Consider the following 21,145-nt stretch of genomic DNA (forward strand, 5'->3'; position numbering starts at 1 on the left):
CTGGCCCTGGCCCCAGTTCACTGATGACCTTCACTTGCTCTACATACCCAGCCTCCCAGAGTACCCACAGTGCTTTGTGGCCCATATTGCAGTGCAAAGATCACTGAGATGCTACTTGTCCTCAGATGTGTCTCTCACTGGGATCCTGCTCTCTCTAGGGCTACCGTTTGGATGTCAGTCCTTGACCGATGGGATTCATGGGAGGAGAAATGAGTTTTAGGAAATATCTCATTCCCCAACGGGACAGACATTCTTGAAAGAGCTTAACCCAACAATGTAGAAAAACTCAAGTAAAATGCGACTATGCCTTTAAAGGACAGAATGTACCTCCTGTACATCCGAACTGGCCTTACCTCTCTGCTCTTCCACACTATCCCCACCCCCCAGGCCTCACTCAGTATTAAACCCTTTGATACCATGTGTTTTGCCTCATGATTCCATCACAATTGTTACACGCTCAGATGAAGATGACCCAAACGATGCCAAATGGACTTCATTTTCTGGCCTTTGTTTCTTCCTTCACCAGTGGAATCATCCCTTCTATTTTGGACATCATGTCTGTTCTGAAGGTGGGAACATGCATGGTCCCCTCCCAGCTGACAGCGTTCTCTGAATACATGTCCAAGTCTGATTTGGTTGGTTGCCCAGAGAAGTATCTCCCTTCTCTAAAACTGGAGGCATCCCAAAGAGGGAGGGGGTGGGGAACACACTTTTAGAATTTATTCATATTTAGGTTCTGGTCTCACATCCATTTCTTCCTCCCACTCAGTCACTGGAAAGCTCTGATAATGTAAAGAGTGTTTGGATCAAACAGAAAAAGGAAGTGCCTGCTTAACATAAGTGGAGTTTTTGTGATCACACCTGGGTTCTAACCCTGTCTCAGGTGGGCCTGATTCGGGGGTCCTGCGCTAATAGTGTCCTCCCGTCCTAGTGCCATCTTCTTCTGGGAACTTACAGTCTAAGACTGGGTGAGGGAAGGGCTGGCTTTTGTTTTGTGTACTTTGCTTTATTTTGTTTTGTTTTGCAAAGAACCAAATCTCTCTCTTCTAAATTGGCTTTCACCTTGCTCACCTAGAAGAGGCCACAGATCTGAGCATCTGTGACGATACTCCCCTCCCTTCCACTCAGTTCACACCCGATGCCTGCACCCCAGATTTAAGAGATTCCAAAGTTGGACCAAGCTACCCCTAAAGTCCTTTCCAACTTGAGATTCTATAATTCTTTGAAAATTCTTCAACTACTGAAAAATTGTTCGCAAGTATAACCTCTTATTGGTGTTTCTCCTTTTCATGATTCACTTTCAGCTAGGCTGGTTAAAATCAAAAGGAATAAAAAGTAATAGAACCACATGTCTGTGGTTATTATTATTAACAGGAAACTATAATTTGAAAACCTCAACCTTCTCCTGGGGCCAGGGTGAGATGTATAACGTCTATACTTGTACCTTTAATTTTCTTTTCTACTTTATTTTTTCTTCTCTAGAAAAAGTATCCTCTAAGCAAATAAACAAAAAAGCAGAATATATTTAAGCTATAAATATATATGATTTAATTTACACACTCATATAAAATTAAATGGGTAGGAATGCAGGGTCCAATCTTTGGAAAGACTTAAAACCATCTTGCTGAGTGGTTCTCAACTAGGAGCAATGTTTTCCCCCAGAGGACATATGGCAACGTCTGGGGACATCTTTGGTTGTCACAAATGGGGAGGGTAGGTAAGGGTGCTATTGGTGACTAGTGGGTAAAGACCAGAGACGCTGCTAAACAACCTATAATGCACAGAACAGGCCCCACAACAAAGAATTATCCAGCTCCAAATGTCAATGCCACTGTTGAGAAACCCTGGTCTAGATGTATGAACGGTTCTACAAATAAAAAGCCATTATTTTTCCATACAAAAGAGAAAGCCATTTATTCTCATTAGTAAATAGTAGACTCACTAAGTCAGACAGCCTCAGAAATAGCAGTAAATATGAAGGAAGAACATAAATTTGAGTGTAAGGACTTGAAGAGGTGGGACTTGCAGCTTCTCCCTTTAATAGAGGTGCGCTGTGCTACAGAGCAATATCCCCCGTGAGCCAGAAAGAATGCTGCTGCCACCTAGGGGATGAAAAGGGATCCTCAACAACACTGCATTCCTAGCTCCAAGGGCAGGAGCCACAAGGTCTGCAGGCATACTATGCACATATTTCCCACATTCATAACACTGAAAAGAAAACACATACCTTTGGTTGTATGGCAAGCAATTGTTTACAACTTTTTTAAAGTCTATATGACTCAGAGTCTACAGTGCCTTCAATTAATTTATTTTCTCTATTTCACATGTGTGATATAAAATGGAATGTTTAGGTTTCTGATAAGGATAACAGGTGTTTGGTGGCTGTTTTTATTCTCATAGTTAATTGGGGTGGAAAGGGGTGAGGCAGTCAATGGCCCCAGAACTCTCTGGTAGGACCTGCTCTTCCACTCACCCTATTCTTTGGATCATAGCAAGACAATGGTAAGTTCTTAAAAAATTATAAATGAAAGGAATTCCTTTGCTTTAAAAAAAAATTATGAAACTTAAAGAATTAAATAGACTCTAACGAAATGAAAATTAAGAAGAACCAGAATGTAGACAGAAGTCTTTCTCCAGCCAGACACATTGTTACACACACACACACACACACACACACACACACACACACACACAGTCCACAGAGATGACAGCTGAAAGAAATTCTCTAAGATCTTTGAGAAGAGTGGAAAGAGGGAACTTACACCACCTTCCCTGCACTTTCCAGAGAAGCCAGACCCCAAGCTGGAAGAGTGCAGTTTACCCAGAATTATAGGCTCCATTTTCATTCTTTCCTGTGTTCTTCCTCTAGATTTACCAAGACTGGATGGGCTGAACCTTGACTATTTTTCATGTGTCAAAGTTAGAAAGCTTCCAACTCCTTCACCATGGAGATTCCTAAACATCTTAAAACAATGAGAAAACTTATTGTGATCTTCACAACATGCCTCTTGAATGGGTTCTGAACTCTATTTCTGTGTTTTTAGACAAAGAAATGGTGATTGGTTGGTTGGTTGGTTTTAGGATTAGGACATTTTATCCTGACCCACTCAGTCCTTTAGTTCCCAGACCAGCTCACAGTGCAGGGTGCTTGCATAAAATGAGATGGCTCTCCCTCCTCACTCTTTTAAGGGAGCAGCCCTACCCACCCACTGCCTCTGACTTTGCTGTGATCCTGCAAATACCACAATCCTGAGCTTATTCTATTCAAGGGTAAAAGCCTTCAGGGAAACTACCATCAGAGCAAGAGAATAGAAACTCATGTTATAACTCAGACATGATTCAATAATTGGTCAAAAAAAATCTGATTATCTGTATGACGTCTTTTACAGTCCACAGACCACACATGATGGGTGGGTGGATGGATGGATGGACGGATGGACAGAGTGAGCGAGGCACAAAATTTCATCAGAGTTACAGCATTTCCATGAATTTTCTACAGCCCAATGCTCCTAAACAAAGAACCTCATGCAATTTTACACAAAAAAGCCCTTTCTTAGACAAATGCACAGTTTTATTTAGGGTAGATATTGTCATTAGTGTTTATATTATATTAAGTATTAATGTGGGTTGCACAAAAAAAATCATCTGTTTACCTATCTCACAGTTATTCTGAAAATCAAGTGAGATAAGGTAATGACAGCTTTAAAGGACAGTATGCATATATAAGATGTCATTGTTACTGCCAAATACAGTGAAACTGAATTGAAGCAACTTGTATGTCACAGAGTCACTTTTCTTGAAGGTGACAGCATGTCTCCATGGACACGGATGCTTATTCATTCAAATATCGCATATACTGAACTACCCCTCCCCCCCCCCAAAAAAAGGGAAACATGACTTGATAAGAAGACAGCATAACTGGAAATTGGAACATCCCCCATTCAATTCCAGGAAATATGGTTCTTGTGTCTAACCTAGCTCATTATTTTATCTTATGAAGATATTCCAGAATATCTACCAGAAGCTCTTCTTCATCGAGATATTTATTGTTTGTGTTTTATATGATACGGGGGGAATGTTTGTGATACACTGATATGTAAGGAAAGCAAGAAACAAAATTGTATATTACAAGGTCTCAACTATGTAGGAAAAATGTGTGAAAGTAATAGTAGCGATTATCTCTGGATGGTGAGTTTAGAAAGTTCTTTCTAGTGAGGATCCAATACTTTTTAACCTTTTGATTCTTATCAAAGTTACATGTGCATATTTTAAAGGTATTTTGTTATAAAAGGCTTATAATTTTTTAAAAAACACACAGATTTCCCTGTCCCACCTCTTTCTACCACCAATTTCTTCCCCTCAGAGGCAACTAATAATTCTTTTTAGATGTTCATTTTAGTTTTTGTCTCCTTATTTTTAAATAACATATTTATATAGCTATTTCTTGATGTTTCAGAGATTTAGATATTATCTGTGTCTTCCTATTAAGGAAGAGGAAGATTTAGCATTCTTGATGCCTCTGCATGTTCATGAATTCCCTGTTCCCCAGACTCCAGTACATTATATCATTAATTATTATGGAATCATTATTCAGTATTTACAGTACTATGACCATCTCAGTATCATCCACATTTCTACGTACATACAATTTTAGAGTTAATAAGTCTCTTTTCTTTGTTTAATTAATATTCTATATATCCATCCCCAAAATCTGTATCAAAGGAATACATCTTTTCTCAATGCATCAAGCACATTAGGAATTCTATGAGCTTTATCCTTCCCCTTGTAACACCTTTCTAGAGCCTTCTGTGCCCCTGTTCTCTCTGGATTTGTTGGTCTCCAAGCCTGTTTCACAGCTATTGTATCTGAATCTTCCTTCACCATCATCCTGGAGACTTCTTTGGTTTATCTCCTGAGTTGAGTTTCTGATTTTCTGGATCCCTTGTTTTCCTCTTTCCTGGAATATATCCTCTAGTTTTCCTTGAGCACATATACTAGTATTAACTAAGAAGAGGTAAATGGCAGATAAAATTTTGAGACCTTACATGTCTGAAAAAAGCTTTATTGTTTCCTCAGATTAATTATGAGATTGGCTGGGTATGAAACTGTAGCTTAGATATCATTTTCCCTCAGAATTCCTCATTTTTCTATTGAGAAGACTGATGACACTCCAATTCTCATTTATTTGATTGTGATCTGTTGGGGGTTTTTTTTCCACCTAAAGCTTTTAGGACATTTTCTCTGTGCCAGTATTTTTAACTCTTACAATGATATGAGCTGTGAGACAGATTCTCCCATCTATTTGTAACTTTAAAATTTCAATCTAGAATTTTACATCGCTCAGTTCTAGAAACGATTTTTTTTCCTTTATGGAAAAAAAAAAGTTGGATTTTGCACCTCCTGGATTAATCCTTTGATTGTTTTGTTTAAATTTCTTTTCTCCTATTTTTCTGCTTCTTTATCATTTTGTTATACTTTCTGGGAGATTTCCTCAACTTTATCCTCCAATTGTGCTATTCAAATTTTTATTTGTGAAATCTTGTTTTTAAGTTCTAAGACCTCTTTTTGGTTCTCTGAATATTTCTTTTTACGTCATTCTGTTCTTGCTTTATAGATGCAATATCATCTTTTATCTCCCTGAGGATATTATTCATAGTTTAACTTTTTTAGGCTTTTCTTTTCTCTGTTTCTTGCATTTTCTCAGCTTCTTTCATGGCCCTTTTGTTCCCATTGTCTTGTTGGGGTCTGTCTTTCATCTTAGCAGCTGTTTTCAGACGATTGGTATTCTTGGCCATCACTTATACTTTAAAAGTGAGGCAATAAAGACACAGACCTACTAGAGAATGGACTTGAGGATATGGGGAGGGGGTGGGGTGAGATGTAACAGGGTAAGAGAGTGTCATGGACATATATACACTACCAAATGTAAAATAGATAACTAGTGGGAAGCAGCCGCATAGCACAGGGAGATCAGCTCGGTGCTTTGTGACCACCTAGAGGGGTGGGATGGGGAGGGTGGGAGGGAGGGAGATGCAAGAGGGAAGAGAAATGGGAACATATTGTATATGTATAACTGATTCACTTTGTTATAAAGCAGAAGCTAACACACCATTGTAAGGCAATTATACTTCAATAAAGATGTTTAAAAAAAAAAAAAAGTGAGGCAATAAGAAGCTGACTGGGAGCTCTACTGGGAGCTTGAAGCAATACACTTCACTGTGGGATTGTTTGATAGACCCCTGACTGATACTGTCTGTACATCTTTCCTCTCTGGCTCATTTCACCCTTCACTCTCTTGCCCAGGTGGCGCAAGCCTGGCTGCAGGCCTGCTCTTGAAGGCAAGTCGGGAAAAGAGGCTGAGGATCTCTCCATGCACTATGCAGACTTTCACTTAACCCCTCAGTAGAGTCTATTCCACTACAAGGTGTGGTTCTACCGTACAGATTAGTTCCTATGCAACTGGCATATAGAAAAATTGTCAGTATAATGCAGAAGTCACGCTAATTCACATGCAATATTTCCTAAGCATGAGAGACTAGACTGTGGAGTGGAATTTCAAATTTCAGCAGACAAGCGAAAAGCTTTCATATCAGTTGCTGCATAGGCAACAGGAACCGTTTTGCCTGTATTTTGAAAATTAAAAACAAGCACCTCTACCTGGGCTTCCACCCCAAAGAGGCTACACCCCAGCCCTGCATGGCTTTTGACTCCTGGCAGGTTGTACTGCCTCTCAGGACCTTAAGAGCAGCCAAACTGACTTAAGACGCCACTTCCGTCTACACTGTGTCAGTTACTAGCAGCCCTGCCCTCATGTAAGTGCTGCCAGCATTCCCACGCAATTATTTCTCCAACTTCTTATTACATACCAGCCGTAACAGGCCCCAGCCACAATAAGTTGCCTGCCTTCATAGTCCAAGTTATTTCCCTGAGTATCAATTATTGTTTTTATTAATGCTTTGCATAAGTTTTGAGTTCTCTGCCCCAATCTTTTTTTCTTTTTTCTTTTTCCCATGTGGCCTTTTATGTTTAGGGTGCAAGTTTGAAACCTGCGGGTTTTTTCAGGAATCCCATCCTTATGGTGTCTTATGGTAGATTGTTTGCAAAACTGGCCACAAGTTTTCCTCTCTTTGTATCCATACCCCTTTGTAGCTCATGTGACTTTGCAGCCCTGTCCATCAAGAGGTAGAATCTCTCTCTCCTCCCCTTGAATCTGAGCTGGCCTTGTGGCTTGCTTTGCCCAGCTAAATGCATGGAAGAGACACTGTGTCATTTCCCAGTCTAAGACTCAAGCATCCTTGCAGGCTTCAACTTGCTCTCTTGGAAACCTGCCCAGCCAAGGGGAAAAGCCCAGGCTTAGCCTGCTGGAGGATGAAAGACCCTATGAACCAGAAATGGGTCAGCCCAGCTTTCCCAGCTGAAGCCCCAGAGATATGGGGCAGGGGCAGGGAGGGTATCTTTGTATATCTGCTTTTGATCCATACCTTTAGCCAATTTTTCTACTTCTGACCCGAATGCACCCCCAGTTTCAGAAGTACGTGGGGTCCCAAATCACTGAGCCTTGCTGAGTCTCTGCAGGAAGAACATTATTGCTTCTGGGCCTCCCCTACTCCTGGCTGAGGTTTCCGTTTCCTCAAGTCAGCTTGCTTAACCCTTATTCACACCTTTCCTGCTTTCAAAATGTTATTGCTCTGCGTCCTCTCCTGCTCTCTTTGTCCTTGATTTTAGTGCCTTTTACTTCCTTACTGCAAAGTGTAGTGGTGCTTTCAGAGAACAAGTAGACAAACACATATGTTCAATCTGCCAAATAAGAAGAAATCTCCTCACTTCATTTTATAGATGAGGACACTGAAGTCATAGCAGCTAAGTGGCTTGCCCAAAGCCACCTAGGTGGTTAGTGAAACATCTGGAACCCCCCGGAGCCCTGGGAGCAGTCAGTGTTCTTTCCTCTCTTCCACGCTGCCTCCAGGACTATGCCAGGAAGCCCGTGTAACAGGACTAAAGGTTATCCTAGTTGATATGATTGCAGGTTTCTTCTGTACAGCACACAAGATCCTGCAGTGCCACTGTCTGTTCCAGTCTTGACAACCAGTAGGATTAGCCAATTCACCACACATCCTGAAGTAAACAGTAAAAATATACTGTATATTGTATAAATATGTGATCTCTGCTGATGTCTAAACTATCATTCACATAGAATTGTGAATTTTTTTCTTACAAATTATCTGTAGATGTTCAGACACAAATTAGAAAATGCTCATAAGGTATTTAGAATTCTAACTACCTAAACAAATGCTCAAGCTCTAAACAAAATTGCAAGGTATATATAGCATCCTTACTGGACAGGTAAATCATCTTGAGCCAGTAAGAAGTGGCCAGAACTGGGTGCTTCAGAACAATGTCAACAACCCTTGCTGATGCCTAATGGACCACAGACCGGTTACAGGTTTCTAGTGTCTGCCAATAATCACCACTGATTATGAGGAAGAGCACGGTTCACGTGGTGGGGTCACTTATGAGAAGCCTACATGGGCTGCCACGATCCTCCCTGCCCTCTCCATGGACCGTGCTCAGCTCTACTGCAGGACTCCAGTGAGCATCGGGCCAACATGGGGTCAAAGGTGCAAACAGAACCCCCCGTGCCTCTAAACCCCAGCAGGACCAAAGCACTGCGTCTAGATCACTAAGAGACACCTCTTGCCTTTTTCTACGATTGTACACTGTCTAGATCAATGAATCCCAAGAAACAGTTCAGTTTCCATCTCTACTCAGTGTAGCCGCCCCTGACACAGGATGACCAATCCCTACCCGGCTTATGGAATTCAAACCACTCAGTATTGGCTTCAGGGTCTTTCACCAATTGTCCACCTCCCTTTCGCTATCCCTAACTTCCTTTTCTTAGCACTATACATAGACTCCTGCCCCATACAAAGGGTCTGCTCAGTCCCATTAGGACCCTTGCCAGGGCTGTTCTGCTGCCTGCCCTTCACCTCCTTTGCAGTAATGCTTGTTGCCCACACCTACTGCACTCTTGCTCCTACTACGCACTCTGCTAAATGCTTTATAGGCATCATCTCTTGCCAAACCAAAGACAACTTTATGAGGTAGATACACTTATCTTCAGCTTAGAGAAGAGGAAACTGAGACTTTGGGAAGTTCTGAAATGCCCCAGTTTACAGACCTAATAAGTGTGGGGATGAACCTAGATCTGCCAGATTCTAGAGCTGTGTTCTCAACCACTATGTTTGGATAGTCATTGTAGAACCAGAGCAGGGCAGAGAAGTTTAGATTTTATGTGGTAGCAAATTTGGAGCCTGGGAGATTTCAGTATACATGATTTAAGAGTTCGCTGGCAGTGGTCTTCAGAAGGGTTTGGTGTTGGAAGAGTTATTCAGCAAAGTACTCTGGAACTTAGCTAACCGTGAAGTGATCCAGGACTGAACTAAGAGCACATAGGGGCAGAAATAAGAAAATAGAAATTATTTCAAAGAATACCCAATAGAATTTGATGTCATACCACATTATGTTTAAAAAAAAATAAAGAATAAAATGGTTGAGTCAAAAATGACCCCCAAATTAGAAAATTGAATGAGTTTGAAAATTTTGAGGTCACTGGTATAAACAGAGCATTTTGGAGAAGCTGATGAATTTGGTATTGGATGTGTTCAATTAGAACTTATACACAGAACATGTTGGAATGTTATCATAACCCTATCAATCAAGTATCCGTTTAAAAATAAACATTGTAAGTACAGGTCAATACCCAATGATTAAACAACTAAAGTTGCAAGACCCTGTGGTAGGCACTGTTAGAAGTAAAATGGGGGCATGATCTAGAGAGTATAGTGAGGGAGACAACAATGTACAAAATAACGTAAAACAGAAAGGAATAAGAACTACAACAAGAATATAAGCTAAATGCTGTAGGATTGAGAAAGGCAAGAGATTAATTCCTTCTGGGGAAACTGGAGAGCATCTGAGACTGATGGAAGGCCAAAGGACAGAGAAGATGGAAAGGACATTCCCAGTGGAGTAACCAATATCAGCAAGTCCAAGGGAATGGGAGTAGCAACTAGTCCAGAAGCCTGAAACATAAGATTCCTGGATGGGAGAAGAGAGGATGGGAAATACCAGGCTTGGGAAGTAGATTGGAGCCAGATAATACAGGGCCCTAAAGTCTATACTAAGCTGTTTGGACTTTGATCTACAGCGAATGGGAGTCATCCAAAGTTTTAGAGCAAGGAGTGACAGGTTCACATGTGAGTCATATGTTAATCTTTCATTTCCATAAATGAATGTTTGATTTACATAAAATAAATAAAATTCTGCTTTATATCTCTCCTCAGTCACTTTACTTCCTTTGGCAAAGCTTGCCCTTGGGTTAATATTCCTGAATTCTTTTGCATTTTTATGTCCCACACAGTACTTCTAATTAACCTTCTATCTAACCTGAAGGCCTTCTTCTTTCCTTTTTGGTTAGAACTGAAAATATCATCAATGTTTACCAACGATACCATCAAAATAATTCTTCCTCTTTTATTTCAATCCCAAAGTCTATTTCAGATACTCCACGAGTTTGACCCAAATTCCGTTTATAGCTGGATGTAACAAAAGGAGGACTTGCTCTGAATGCTTCAACCAATGCTTTCCTTGGGCAAATTCTTATATTGTGGCATCTTTGGGTGCCCTTTTTCAAAGAACCCATAGTTTCAGAGGAAAGGGATCTGAAGAAGTGAAAACACATTCATTTCCCTCATAAGGAAAGAATTCCTGCTTTAAAGAGGAGGGGAAAAGGTCCAGAATGAGATAACACCATTTAAAAACTCACTCCAGGCTTTTTCAACCTGTCCAACCAGACAGGAGAAAACTCGAGGCACTAAACCTCTTAATTTTCTCTTCAAAGCAGCAACAGAGACAGTTCACCAAAAAAACAGAGTTGTAATGCATTATATTCTCAGCAATTTTCTTCTAATTGTTTAGTTAAAATCCTTCCTTCCGTAAAACAAACCCATTCTACCATATCCCAAACTCAATAAAACAATGAAGAACAGAACTTCCCTTCTTGCCTTTACCATATTTCAAATTGAATTCCTTTTTAAACTCCTAAAGACTAAGTATTAAATTGGACAGTTGTCATGTAATTAAAGAAATTCAGCCCCGTAGTATGTTTTCTCTCTTGTGAATACCAGCTCATCCCCAGAACAACAAAGGATCCCAGAACACAGGCTTCCATCTGTCTTTTTCCCTCCCCACCCCTCCAAAACACATGCTCCTTTTCAGTTTCTCAGAACATATTAAACTCACATGCCTACACGGAGCATGGGTGAAGTTGGGTGGGAGCTATGCCACAGGAACGTGGGGTCAAGGGGGAAAGGAGAACTCGCACCCCTGCTAAAGGGTGTAGCTGCTATTCAACTGTAGTTTGGGAATGAGGTCCAATGTTGCTTGATCTTCCTTTTTTTTCCAAGAGAAGTAGGAATTCAGGAATCTACTTATTTTGCAAATATTTAAACTAAAAATTTTAAAAACCTTTGCAGAACACTATGTGGAGCAAAGAAGTTGTGCCCAGTCTGCATGCTCTGCATTACACTGAGGGCTGGCCCTGAGGAGCAATCCAGATCCTGCACCAAAGACTAGGACTGTCTTTTCTGTAGCTGCTTCAGTGTTATTTTTCCTGGACCTCGTGACATAACTAAAGGAAGAGAAACCATCAACAGGCAGGTGTAATTCTGATATTCCACTGCCCTCACTTTCTTCTAGATTTCCTACCTTCTCTGTAAGTTCTGTCCCCTCCTCTCCTAAACTCTACCCCAAAGGGTCTCCTTGCCCATTCCTGTCAACAGATAATGTGCTGCCTTGCCATCAGCAAAAAAGATAACTCAGAAAACCCTCAGGAGGCCTTACTAGTCCCAACTACCAGAAATGATTCCCTAGCTGTATCTCCTGAGATTCCCCAGAAAGACTGCTTCCCTTGACTGAAGAAAGAATAAACTACATTGAGTCATATCCTACCAGTCAAAAAGTTTTCCCCTGGAAAGTAAGTTATGTTGCCTCCAAATCCCGAGTTAGCTTTCTCATCCTGGGTCTTCCCCTTCTATGTACTTGACCCTGGGCAGCACATTCCCAGAGCAGCAAACACTCTTTCAGAGAAGAGAGACTGCTGTGTTCCAGCATTTGACAATCATAATCCCGTTGTGCAGACAAGGACTCATAGATGATCTTAATGAAAATGTGCAAGAAATCAGGCATGATACTTGAGCAGTCACAAAGCCAGGTTCCCCAGAATGAAGAAGAAACAGCAAACACAACTTGGTGGCTGAAAGGCTTTTTTCATGTTTTGTTGTTTGAGTTTTAATGAAAGACTGGACTCAGTAAATTCGCCTTAAGGACCCGTGACCTCTCCAGCCCCAGCCTGTATCAGATCACACCTACATTCAGAGTGGTTTCCTCTCTGTCTGTTAAGTTCTTCCCTTCAAGTCCTTTCAGGCCCTGGGTCCCCTCACAATCAGTGAATTATCTCAGCTCCCAAGTGAATTATCCCTGACTCCAACTCATATTCTTAAGATGGTCTGATCATTAAGGTCTTTATTTTGACCTAACATTTTATTATTCTCAAGTTTTGCCACCTTAACCTCTATAATCTGTAGTTCCTAACCATTTTGGTTGACTTCTACTCTTGGCCTACTTCAGAGACCATCAGATGGATTCAATTACCCCAGGCTCTCCCATGCACCACGCTTCCTAAATCCCTTGAAAGTAGAAAGTCCTTGCCACACTTTCTACTATTCACCCTTGGCATGTCATGGTCAAATCTAGATATTTAGAGACAATGCCATTTGGGGTCTGAAGATGGACACCTGGAGGACTTCACTTCCCACATGGCTGCAATCCAAAGCATTCATTTACCATAATGATTTAGTTTTTGCCTTTTACTAGCCCGTCTTACTATTCCCTCCTGAAATCACTCTTATGCTATTTTCTTATTTTAGATAATAGATTCTTTCTCAGTCCAGGCATTAAGTCACCATTTCTTTTTCTTCACTTAGAGAATGAGAGGTCTTGATATTCCAATCAATAACATGGAAGAACCTGCTAAAATTCTCAAGAATTTTATTTGGTTTTCTTTTGACTTCAATATTCAACCTCGCCTTCGCTCTAAGATGGTATTTGGACACTTTAAGATGATGTTTCCCAACAGGGAAAACAAAGCCTTCACAGGCATAGTCCTAGTTGGCTGCCTCTCTCACTGGTTGCCAGTCAGACGTCCTGCACCCTTTCTTTAAGCCCATCTCCAGGCAAAGCTCTGGAATTGATCTGCTGGACACTGCCACTATCACTCTGTATATCTTTGGTCATTTTTCTCATTAAGCTTCAGTTTAATCCGTCTAAGATGGGTACCTTGTGAGGACTATCATGATGATTAAAGAACTGGTGTGTGTAAGGAAAACATTTAGCAAAGAGATTGGCACACACTAAGTGATCAGTATTCACAATTTTTGTTGTTACTCTCTCCACCTTTCAGAATCACAACACAGCTTGGAGCTTGCCTCAGTCTTGGATAATATCTGCTTCACATCAGCAGTGGCCAAGCTGCTGTGAATATTGACATTTCCATTTGCACAACCTTCCTCCCCTGCTTCTCCTCCTCTTTCCTTAGAGTCAAGATATATTCCAAGGTTCACCGACTGTACACAGGAATCCATTCCTCCTCTTAACAACTTTGTTTACAAGTCAATCGAACTAGCTAAAAGCTGATCTATGGCACACTTTAAGGTTAGAAGTTAGGAAGAACTGCCATAAAATTCATTTCCAGTCCTGTTAAACATCAGTGGGGAGCCCTATCACCCTGTCGAGTGAACACTGGTCTTCCTCACAGAAAGCAGGCCAGCACAGGCTGGGGGCTGGGAGCTGTGGTAGCTGCACCACTAAAACAATTCTTGCACCCCAATTATCCTTCCAAGTGCTTCCTGGAACTGACCACGTGGCACCTCACCAATGCCACTTCTTCCTCCCTCTTGCCCACGCCTGCCTTAAAAAAAAGGTGAGTCAGATATACACACTACTGTACATAAAACAGATAACTAATAAGCACCTACTGTATAGCACAGGGAACTCTTCTCAATATTCTGTAATGACCTACATGGGAAAAGAATCTAAAAAAGAGTGGACATATGTATAACTGATTCACTTTGCTGTACAGCAGAAACTAACCCAACATTGTAAATCAACTCAACTCCAATAAAAATTAATTTTAAAAAAACCAGGTAAGTCGGGTTTTATTTGAGGGAGTGGTTGTTGTACTTATAAATTTTTCATATGTTTTTATAAAATATTATATATTAAAACAAATAAACAGAAAATCACTATAATTATTAGTAGTAATTGCTTCTGGTGGATTTATCATAAGAAATTATTAAAGCTATATGTTAGAGACTTCTCCTGAGTGAACAATTATAGTCCCCAAGATACGATTAAGCCATTTTATCAATATGAGATGTAAATATTAGACAGTATATAACCATAAAGTAAAGCAGTTTTTAATTTTTCAAAAGTGGTCAGATATATCAATCTATCAATGAATAGATCAGCGTGTCATGAAAAAATCTCACTACCTACCCATCCATGTATTTGTTTATTAAACGTGTATCAAATCTCCACTAAGAGCAGAGTACAGCTGAAGGGGAGTGTCAGAGCAGTCTACACAGCGGAAGGGGTATACATGTGTGCAAAACCTACAAAGGACAAAAGAGAGTGGGGCACAAGGAAAGGAACAAGTAAAGAGCAAGGAGGAAAGTAGCTGGCCTCAAGTTCTAAATTGAATCCCTAGGGTGGTAGCAGAAAGGGGCCTCATTAAAACTCTGTCTCAGCAGTTTGGTTAAGAGATGAGAGTCTGGGGACAGAAGGTAATCACTGAGACTTGGCCTCTATGGACACATGGCCAAGGGGCCCCTAGTCAAATCTTCTGTGCGCAGAGGGAAAGTTACATCCAATTCTAGAGTTCTCTCATGCCTACTGGGACCCAGACTCCCATTCCAAACCCTTGCTGACACGTGTGTAGATACCTAGTTCCAAATACATTTTTGATTCTCTGATTTTTTTCCAAGTTGGTTGCATTCACACCTGCGATATTCCCTCCACTGACCGCCAGCAGCCTCCTGTTCATCCTCTGAGGCTCAGCTCAGGGTTCCTCTTCCCTAGCCTCGCCCTTCCCCTCCCCCTCACCCCAGGTTCAAGGGCTTCTCCCTCCTCCTTCATATCACCCCGTGCTCCTTCTCTCTATACATCAACCATGATTATCTGTGTACTGGGGAATGATATTCAAAATATGTCGCAAGTCTGGTGCAGCCCAGGCCGTACCCCATCAGAACACAAGCTGGCTACTCTTGCATCAGTGCAGAGTGACCACATGTCAGCCTGCTGAGAGGTGACGTTCACCCACCAGGCATTTAACCCCTTAAAAATAAAGGCTGTGTTTTATTCACCAGTACATCACCAGAGCCCAGCACATGGGAGATGTTTAATAAGTGTTTGTGGATTGAATCACTAGAAGGTTACTTGGAAAAGGCAAGGTGATGAGGAACTTGTGATGGGGAGTAGGGCACTGCTCCAAGTCACCTTAGCTAACTGTCCTTACGTATAATCCCACACCTATGCCTTCCTTGGGGTTTTGTATAGCTGCATGATAGTCAAACTAGGCCAAATGTAAAAGAAAATGATATTCTGGGCTTCCAAAAGTTAATCATAAAGGCCCCCCATAGGTTTTAGGTTTGGGTAACTAACTAAACATATGTAAATTCCAGTTGGTTATGAAATCCTTACCTTCAGGAACAGCCTCCCAGAGCCCAGCCTTTGTAAACCCATCTTCCTATGTTTCACTCATACAAATTCTTGCTACTTTTAAAAAATTTAACCAGTCCCACAGATGATATTTTTAAATGGCTGTTGAATTATGATATGTTCCTCTTGTATTGTTGGGGGTTAATTAAAAGAACTTAGTCTTATTTTAAGAATATATAATTGATGAAAATTTCTCTTGGGACATCAAAATTGAACAGAGGTTAGAAGGTCTTCTAGCAAAAGCACACATCAGCCTCACTCTCAAGGCATCAGTTATGCTGTGTGGACTCATTACTAGCCAGCTCTCAGTTCAAAGGCAATTCTAAGGAGAGTGCTATCATAAATCTAGACTCTAAAGGTTGTTCTTGGTGTCATACGGGCTTCTATATCAACATGGCTTTGTTTTATATTCCAGACTAGATATTCATAAATAGGAACTGATGCTAAATGCAATGTTGTGGGGTTTTGGTTTTTTGTTTTTGGGGTTTTTTTTTTCAGTTTTGTAGGATGTGCATGTAGTTTGTAACAGGTCTAAAAAAGAAAAAGACATTTCCAGAAGCACCGTCCTATAGCAATAAAATATTGTTTTAATCAAAAGCTTCGTTGTGCTACAAGAAAAGGAAGTACACAAAACCATTCAGTGTGAAGGTGTGAGGGTGAAGTTCTTCAATTCTGTTGATGGAGAAATTGATTTTGCAGTTACAGAAAAAATTAAGGGAAAAGATAGTCCTAGTGGGGAAAAAAAAAAAGCAAAGCTATGGATTTTGTAGTGAAGCAGACATTTTATGACTGGTTGTCAGAAGGAAAGTTTTAAAGTCACATTATAGGGTAAAGCACTGGAAAAACCCAGAGAAAAATAATTCTATATCAACTTGTAGACAAAGAAGAGGGTTAGACACTCACAGCTTGGTGTTACCATGACTCTCCAGGAAGCTCATGGGCAAAGACACTGCCTGGTTCTAGCCTGGAACTATAGGATACACATATGTCCAGTACTATAGGGCTGCTACTACCTCTTACAAAGTGACCATTATTTAGTTGATTAATTAATTAACCAAAAGGAAGGTTTTGGAGAACTCAGACATGGGCATGAAAAATTTATTTGCGTTAGATGAGCTGACAGGGGAGATTATATCTTATTTACCTAATACGTATAGGAACAAAGGATTGAACTCCCTTAATTGTTCTTTCTTTTTAAGACATTACTAATATCCTACATTTTATCATGGTACACATATTACCAGGTTGTCTATATTTCTATATTAAAACTAAAACTCAGACATACTATTCCTATGAAATGATCAGGGGTAGGTAATATAACCTAAAGTTGAAGGAAAGCTAATATAGTACTTACTATTTCAATTGTGTACATGTTAACAATTACAGATACACTTGATGTTATAACACAGTATATGAATCTTGAAGATCAAAACGTTTTAAAGATCAGTGCAAATATATTACTTTAAAATTTACCTTATCGCTAAACGTTGTTCATTGCTGTATAACTCAAGAGTTATTGCAAATAAATAAATAAAATTTTTATAATTCGCACTTTAATAAGTCACACAAGGTGGTTGAACAATCAGCCTCTGTGCAATCAACATGGACACAATAAACCTAGTTCTATGAACAATGTCTACCCAGAGTAATGCTTAATGAAATTTGGTTATTAGAAATTTACATCAGAAAAGAAAACATGTAGTGGTTTAATTTATTGATTTTTCTTGATCTCTAATGGCTTAGAAGTCTGTTAAATATCCTAAATTTTACATGATACAAATGCATTATAATTACAGCTGTCAGGCCTCTCTTGGCCATTCATTATTTTCATTCATTAAAACAGTTTCTATCATGATGATATCCTGTGGGGTTAGAAATCTAATGGGAAAAAAATCTTGAAAAGTAAAGTTTGCAAAGTCAAACTCATAAGAACAATACACTAAGAATGAAAAGTCAAAGCTAGTTACAGAAAATAGACCCGGAAGGTAAACCGGGGAGGCAGTGGCCCTTTTGGCAGTGTTACCCATACCTCACACTAGCTTCCTCTCATCTTGCTTTTATATCCCCCACTGCATCACCATAGTTGTCTAGACACTGCGTCAAAGCAGGCTGACAGCCATGTGTGGGTTGCCTAACTACAGTAACCTGAGATTTGGCCACTTGGTAGGCAATTTTCTCCTTATGAAGGAAGGTCTACTAATGATTTGTATCATCATCATCATGATTAATACCTCAGAGGCAATCCCACCCAGAAATGCTGAGAACTGGTGGAATAGGACATGGGTGGTGCCAATGTGTACCTTTAAATACCTGTCATCACAGCACAGGCTCCCCTCTTTGAAGGCAGCTCTGAAGTGTTCTCAGCCTGTTCATTCTCTCTCTTGCCCACCAGAGTCTGGTACTTACTCTATATTTAACTTCCGTTCGCTCATCTGGAAGATTCTGGCCAGCACTATGACTGACGACGAGCTGTCTGCCTTGGTGGTGGATAATGGGTCAGGGATGTGCAAAGCCGGCTTTGGCGTTGACGACGCCCCCCGAGCTGTGTTCTCCATGGTAGGGCATCCCCAGCACCACGGGGTCATGGTAGGCATGGGCCAGGACTGCTACATGGGGGATGAGGCCCAGAGCAAGAGAGGGATCATGACCCTGAAGTATCCCACTGAGCACGGAGTGGTCGCCAACTGGGACAATATGGAGAAGATCTGGCACCACGTTTTCTACAACGAGCTCCGCGTGGCACTGGAGGAGCATCCCATCCTCCTCACCAAGGCACCCCTCAGCCCCAAGATCAACCAGGAGAAGACTCAGATCACGTTCAAGGCTTTCAACACACCTGCCATGTATGTGACTATCCAGGCTGTGCTGTCCCTCTATGCCTCGGGCTGGACCCCAGGCATCATGATGTGTTCTGGAGATGGGGTCAATCACACTGTGCCCACCTACGAAGGCTATGCCCGGCCCCATGCCATTCTTCGTCAGGATCTGGCCGGCAGAGACCTGACTGATTACCTCCTGAAGATCCTAACAGAACGAGGCTACAACTTCACCACCACCGCTGAGCGGGAGATTGTTCGCGATGTCACAGAGAAGCTGTGCTACGTGGCCCTGGACTCTGAGCAAGAAATGGTCAGTGCTGCTTCATCCTCCTCACTGGAGAGAAGCTACGAGCTTCCCGATGGGCAGGTGATCACCACTACGAATGAACGCTTTCGATGCCCTGACGCCATTTTCCAGCCTTCCTTTCTGGGCTCAGAGTCCAGTGGGATCCACGAGACAACGCACAACTCTGTCACGAAGTGCGATGTGTATATTCACAAGGATCTGTATACCAACACCGTGCGGTCTGGAGGCAGCACTATGTACCCTGGCACTGTTGACTGGATGCAGAAGGAAACTGTAGCCCTGGCACCCAGCACTGTGAAAACCAAGATCATAGCTTCCCCCGGAGCGGAAGTACTCCGTTTGGATTGGGGGCTCCATTCTGGCCAGCCTGTCCACGTTCCAGCAGACGTGGATCAGTAAGCAGGACTATGATGAGGCTGGTCCTCCCAGCATCCACAGGAAATGTTTCTGAATGGGCTTCCATGCCAATGCGTTTACACTGTCCCCAACTTCTAGGTCATAGCAATGGTTCTGCTTTTATCCACCTGCAATTGAGTCAAGGTAAATCTTCCACTCTCGCTAGTGGGTAAACCAGCAAACTCATCTCCATCCAAGTACTGTGGGCTCCCCACCAGCTAACCATATCTTGACCTCTATCAATTTAAGGAGGATTCTTAGATCCTATTCTATTTTCTTTACCTTTAGGGTTCAAAGAAATGTAGACTTGCTTAAATGAAAATAAGTGACAAGGAGTAAAATGAGAAATGGCCTTTCAGAATTTTCAAGCTTTAAATACTAGGTCTTGGGGCTTCCCTGGTGGTGCAGTGGTTGAGAATCTGCCTGCCAATGCAGGGGACACGGGTTTGAGCCCTGGTCTGGGAAGATCCCACATGCCGCGGAGCAACTAAGCCTGTGAGCCACAACTACTGAGCCTGCGTGTCTGCAGCCTGTGCTCCGCAACAAGAGAGGCCGCGACAGTGAGAGGCCCGCGCACCGCAATGAAGAGTAGCCCCCACTCGCCACAACTAGAGAAAGCTCTTGCACAGAAACGAAGACCCAACACAGTCAAAAATAATAAATAAATAAATAAATAAATAATTTAAATACTAGTTCTTGCTTAAAATATTTAACACTAGCAGGCTGTACCACCCTGTAAAAAATGTATATGTATTTAGCCAACATGTCTTATTAGTTAGAATTTTGGTTTTGTTTTACTTCTTTGTATAGAGATAATGAACTATATGGATGAAGAAAATCCATATTTACATAAGCACTAAGGAAATAGAATATTTTATCTTAAAATATACTGATAAATCTGGCTATCTGAGCAGCTAATGTGAATTTCTTAATTCCCCAACAGTCACCATTTTAGTAACTCCTTATTTTGTTTTCCTTATTAAATTAGCATAATGAAACAGCAGCGTTCCATTAATATTGTTTATAAATCAACTATTTTCAGCTCAGAATGGAGTTCTGCTGGTCAAACACATATTTTAATGTTTAACTTATCGAACTTCATTATACTTGTAAAACAGCAAAACTACTACAGCTAAGGCCTAACTTTTAAAATAGAAAGAGAGAGAAAGATACTGTAATATTAAATTAATTAATGTCAGTATGCTACAGCTTGACAAGGATAATTTTATTTCTATTGCTTAGCATAATAATGCATATCTTGAATAATTTCTATAGGCCATGATTTTGGATATTTCTCTTATCAAGGATTTCACTGTGGGAAAACATAGCTGCAGCATCTTTGAAAATTATAAATTCTAGTATCAGTATAGTATTTCCAATTTTATTATTGAAAAGATTTTAGAATTTTGTTTTATTATGTCCAATAACTAGCAATACCTCTTTTTTTTTTTAATAAATTTTCATCAGTTTTTTTTTTTTAATTTATTTATTATTTATTTATTATTTATTTTTGGCTGTGTTGGATCTTCGTTTCTGTGCCAGGGCTTTCTCCAGTTGCAGCAAGTGGAGGCCACTCTTCATCGCGGTGTCGCGGCCTCTCTTGTTGCGGAGCACAGGCTCCAGATGCGCAGGCTCAGTAGTTGTGGCTTACAGGCCTAGTTGCTCCGTGGCATGTGGGATCTTCCCAGACCAGGGCTCGAACCCGTGTCCCCTGCATTGGCAGGCAGATTCTCAACCACTGCGCCACCAGGGAAGCCCTAGCAATACCTCTTAATGTGAAGTGTCTCTA

At 41.0% G+C, this 21,145-nt stretch overlaps 1 protein-coding gene across 1 annotated transcript; it reads left to right on the forward strand.

Annotated features, from left to right (window-relative positions):
* Positions 1-13,250: 13,250 nt before the first annotated feature.
* On the forward strand, positions 13,251-20,917 carry ACTBL2 (actin beta like 2). The gene is given in 2 exon segments (XM_082457313.1): positions 13,251-19,275; positions 19,277-20,917. Coding segments are annotated over 2 exon segments (1,458 nt in total). The 5' UTR covers positions 13,251-17,952; the 3' UTR covers positions 19,412-20,917.
* Positions 20,918-21,145: the final 228 nt, after the last annotated feature.

The sequence above is a fragment of the Balaenoptera physalus genome (genome assembly GCF_965194825.1).
Source record: "Balaenoptera physalus genome assembly, chromosome: 3".
Classification (NCBI taxonomy): domain Eukaryota; kingdom Metazoa; phylum Chordata; class Mammalia; order Artiodactyla; family Balaenopteridae; genus Balaenoptera; species Balaenoptera physalus.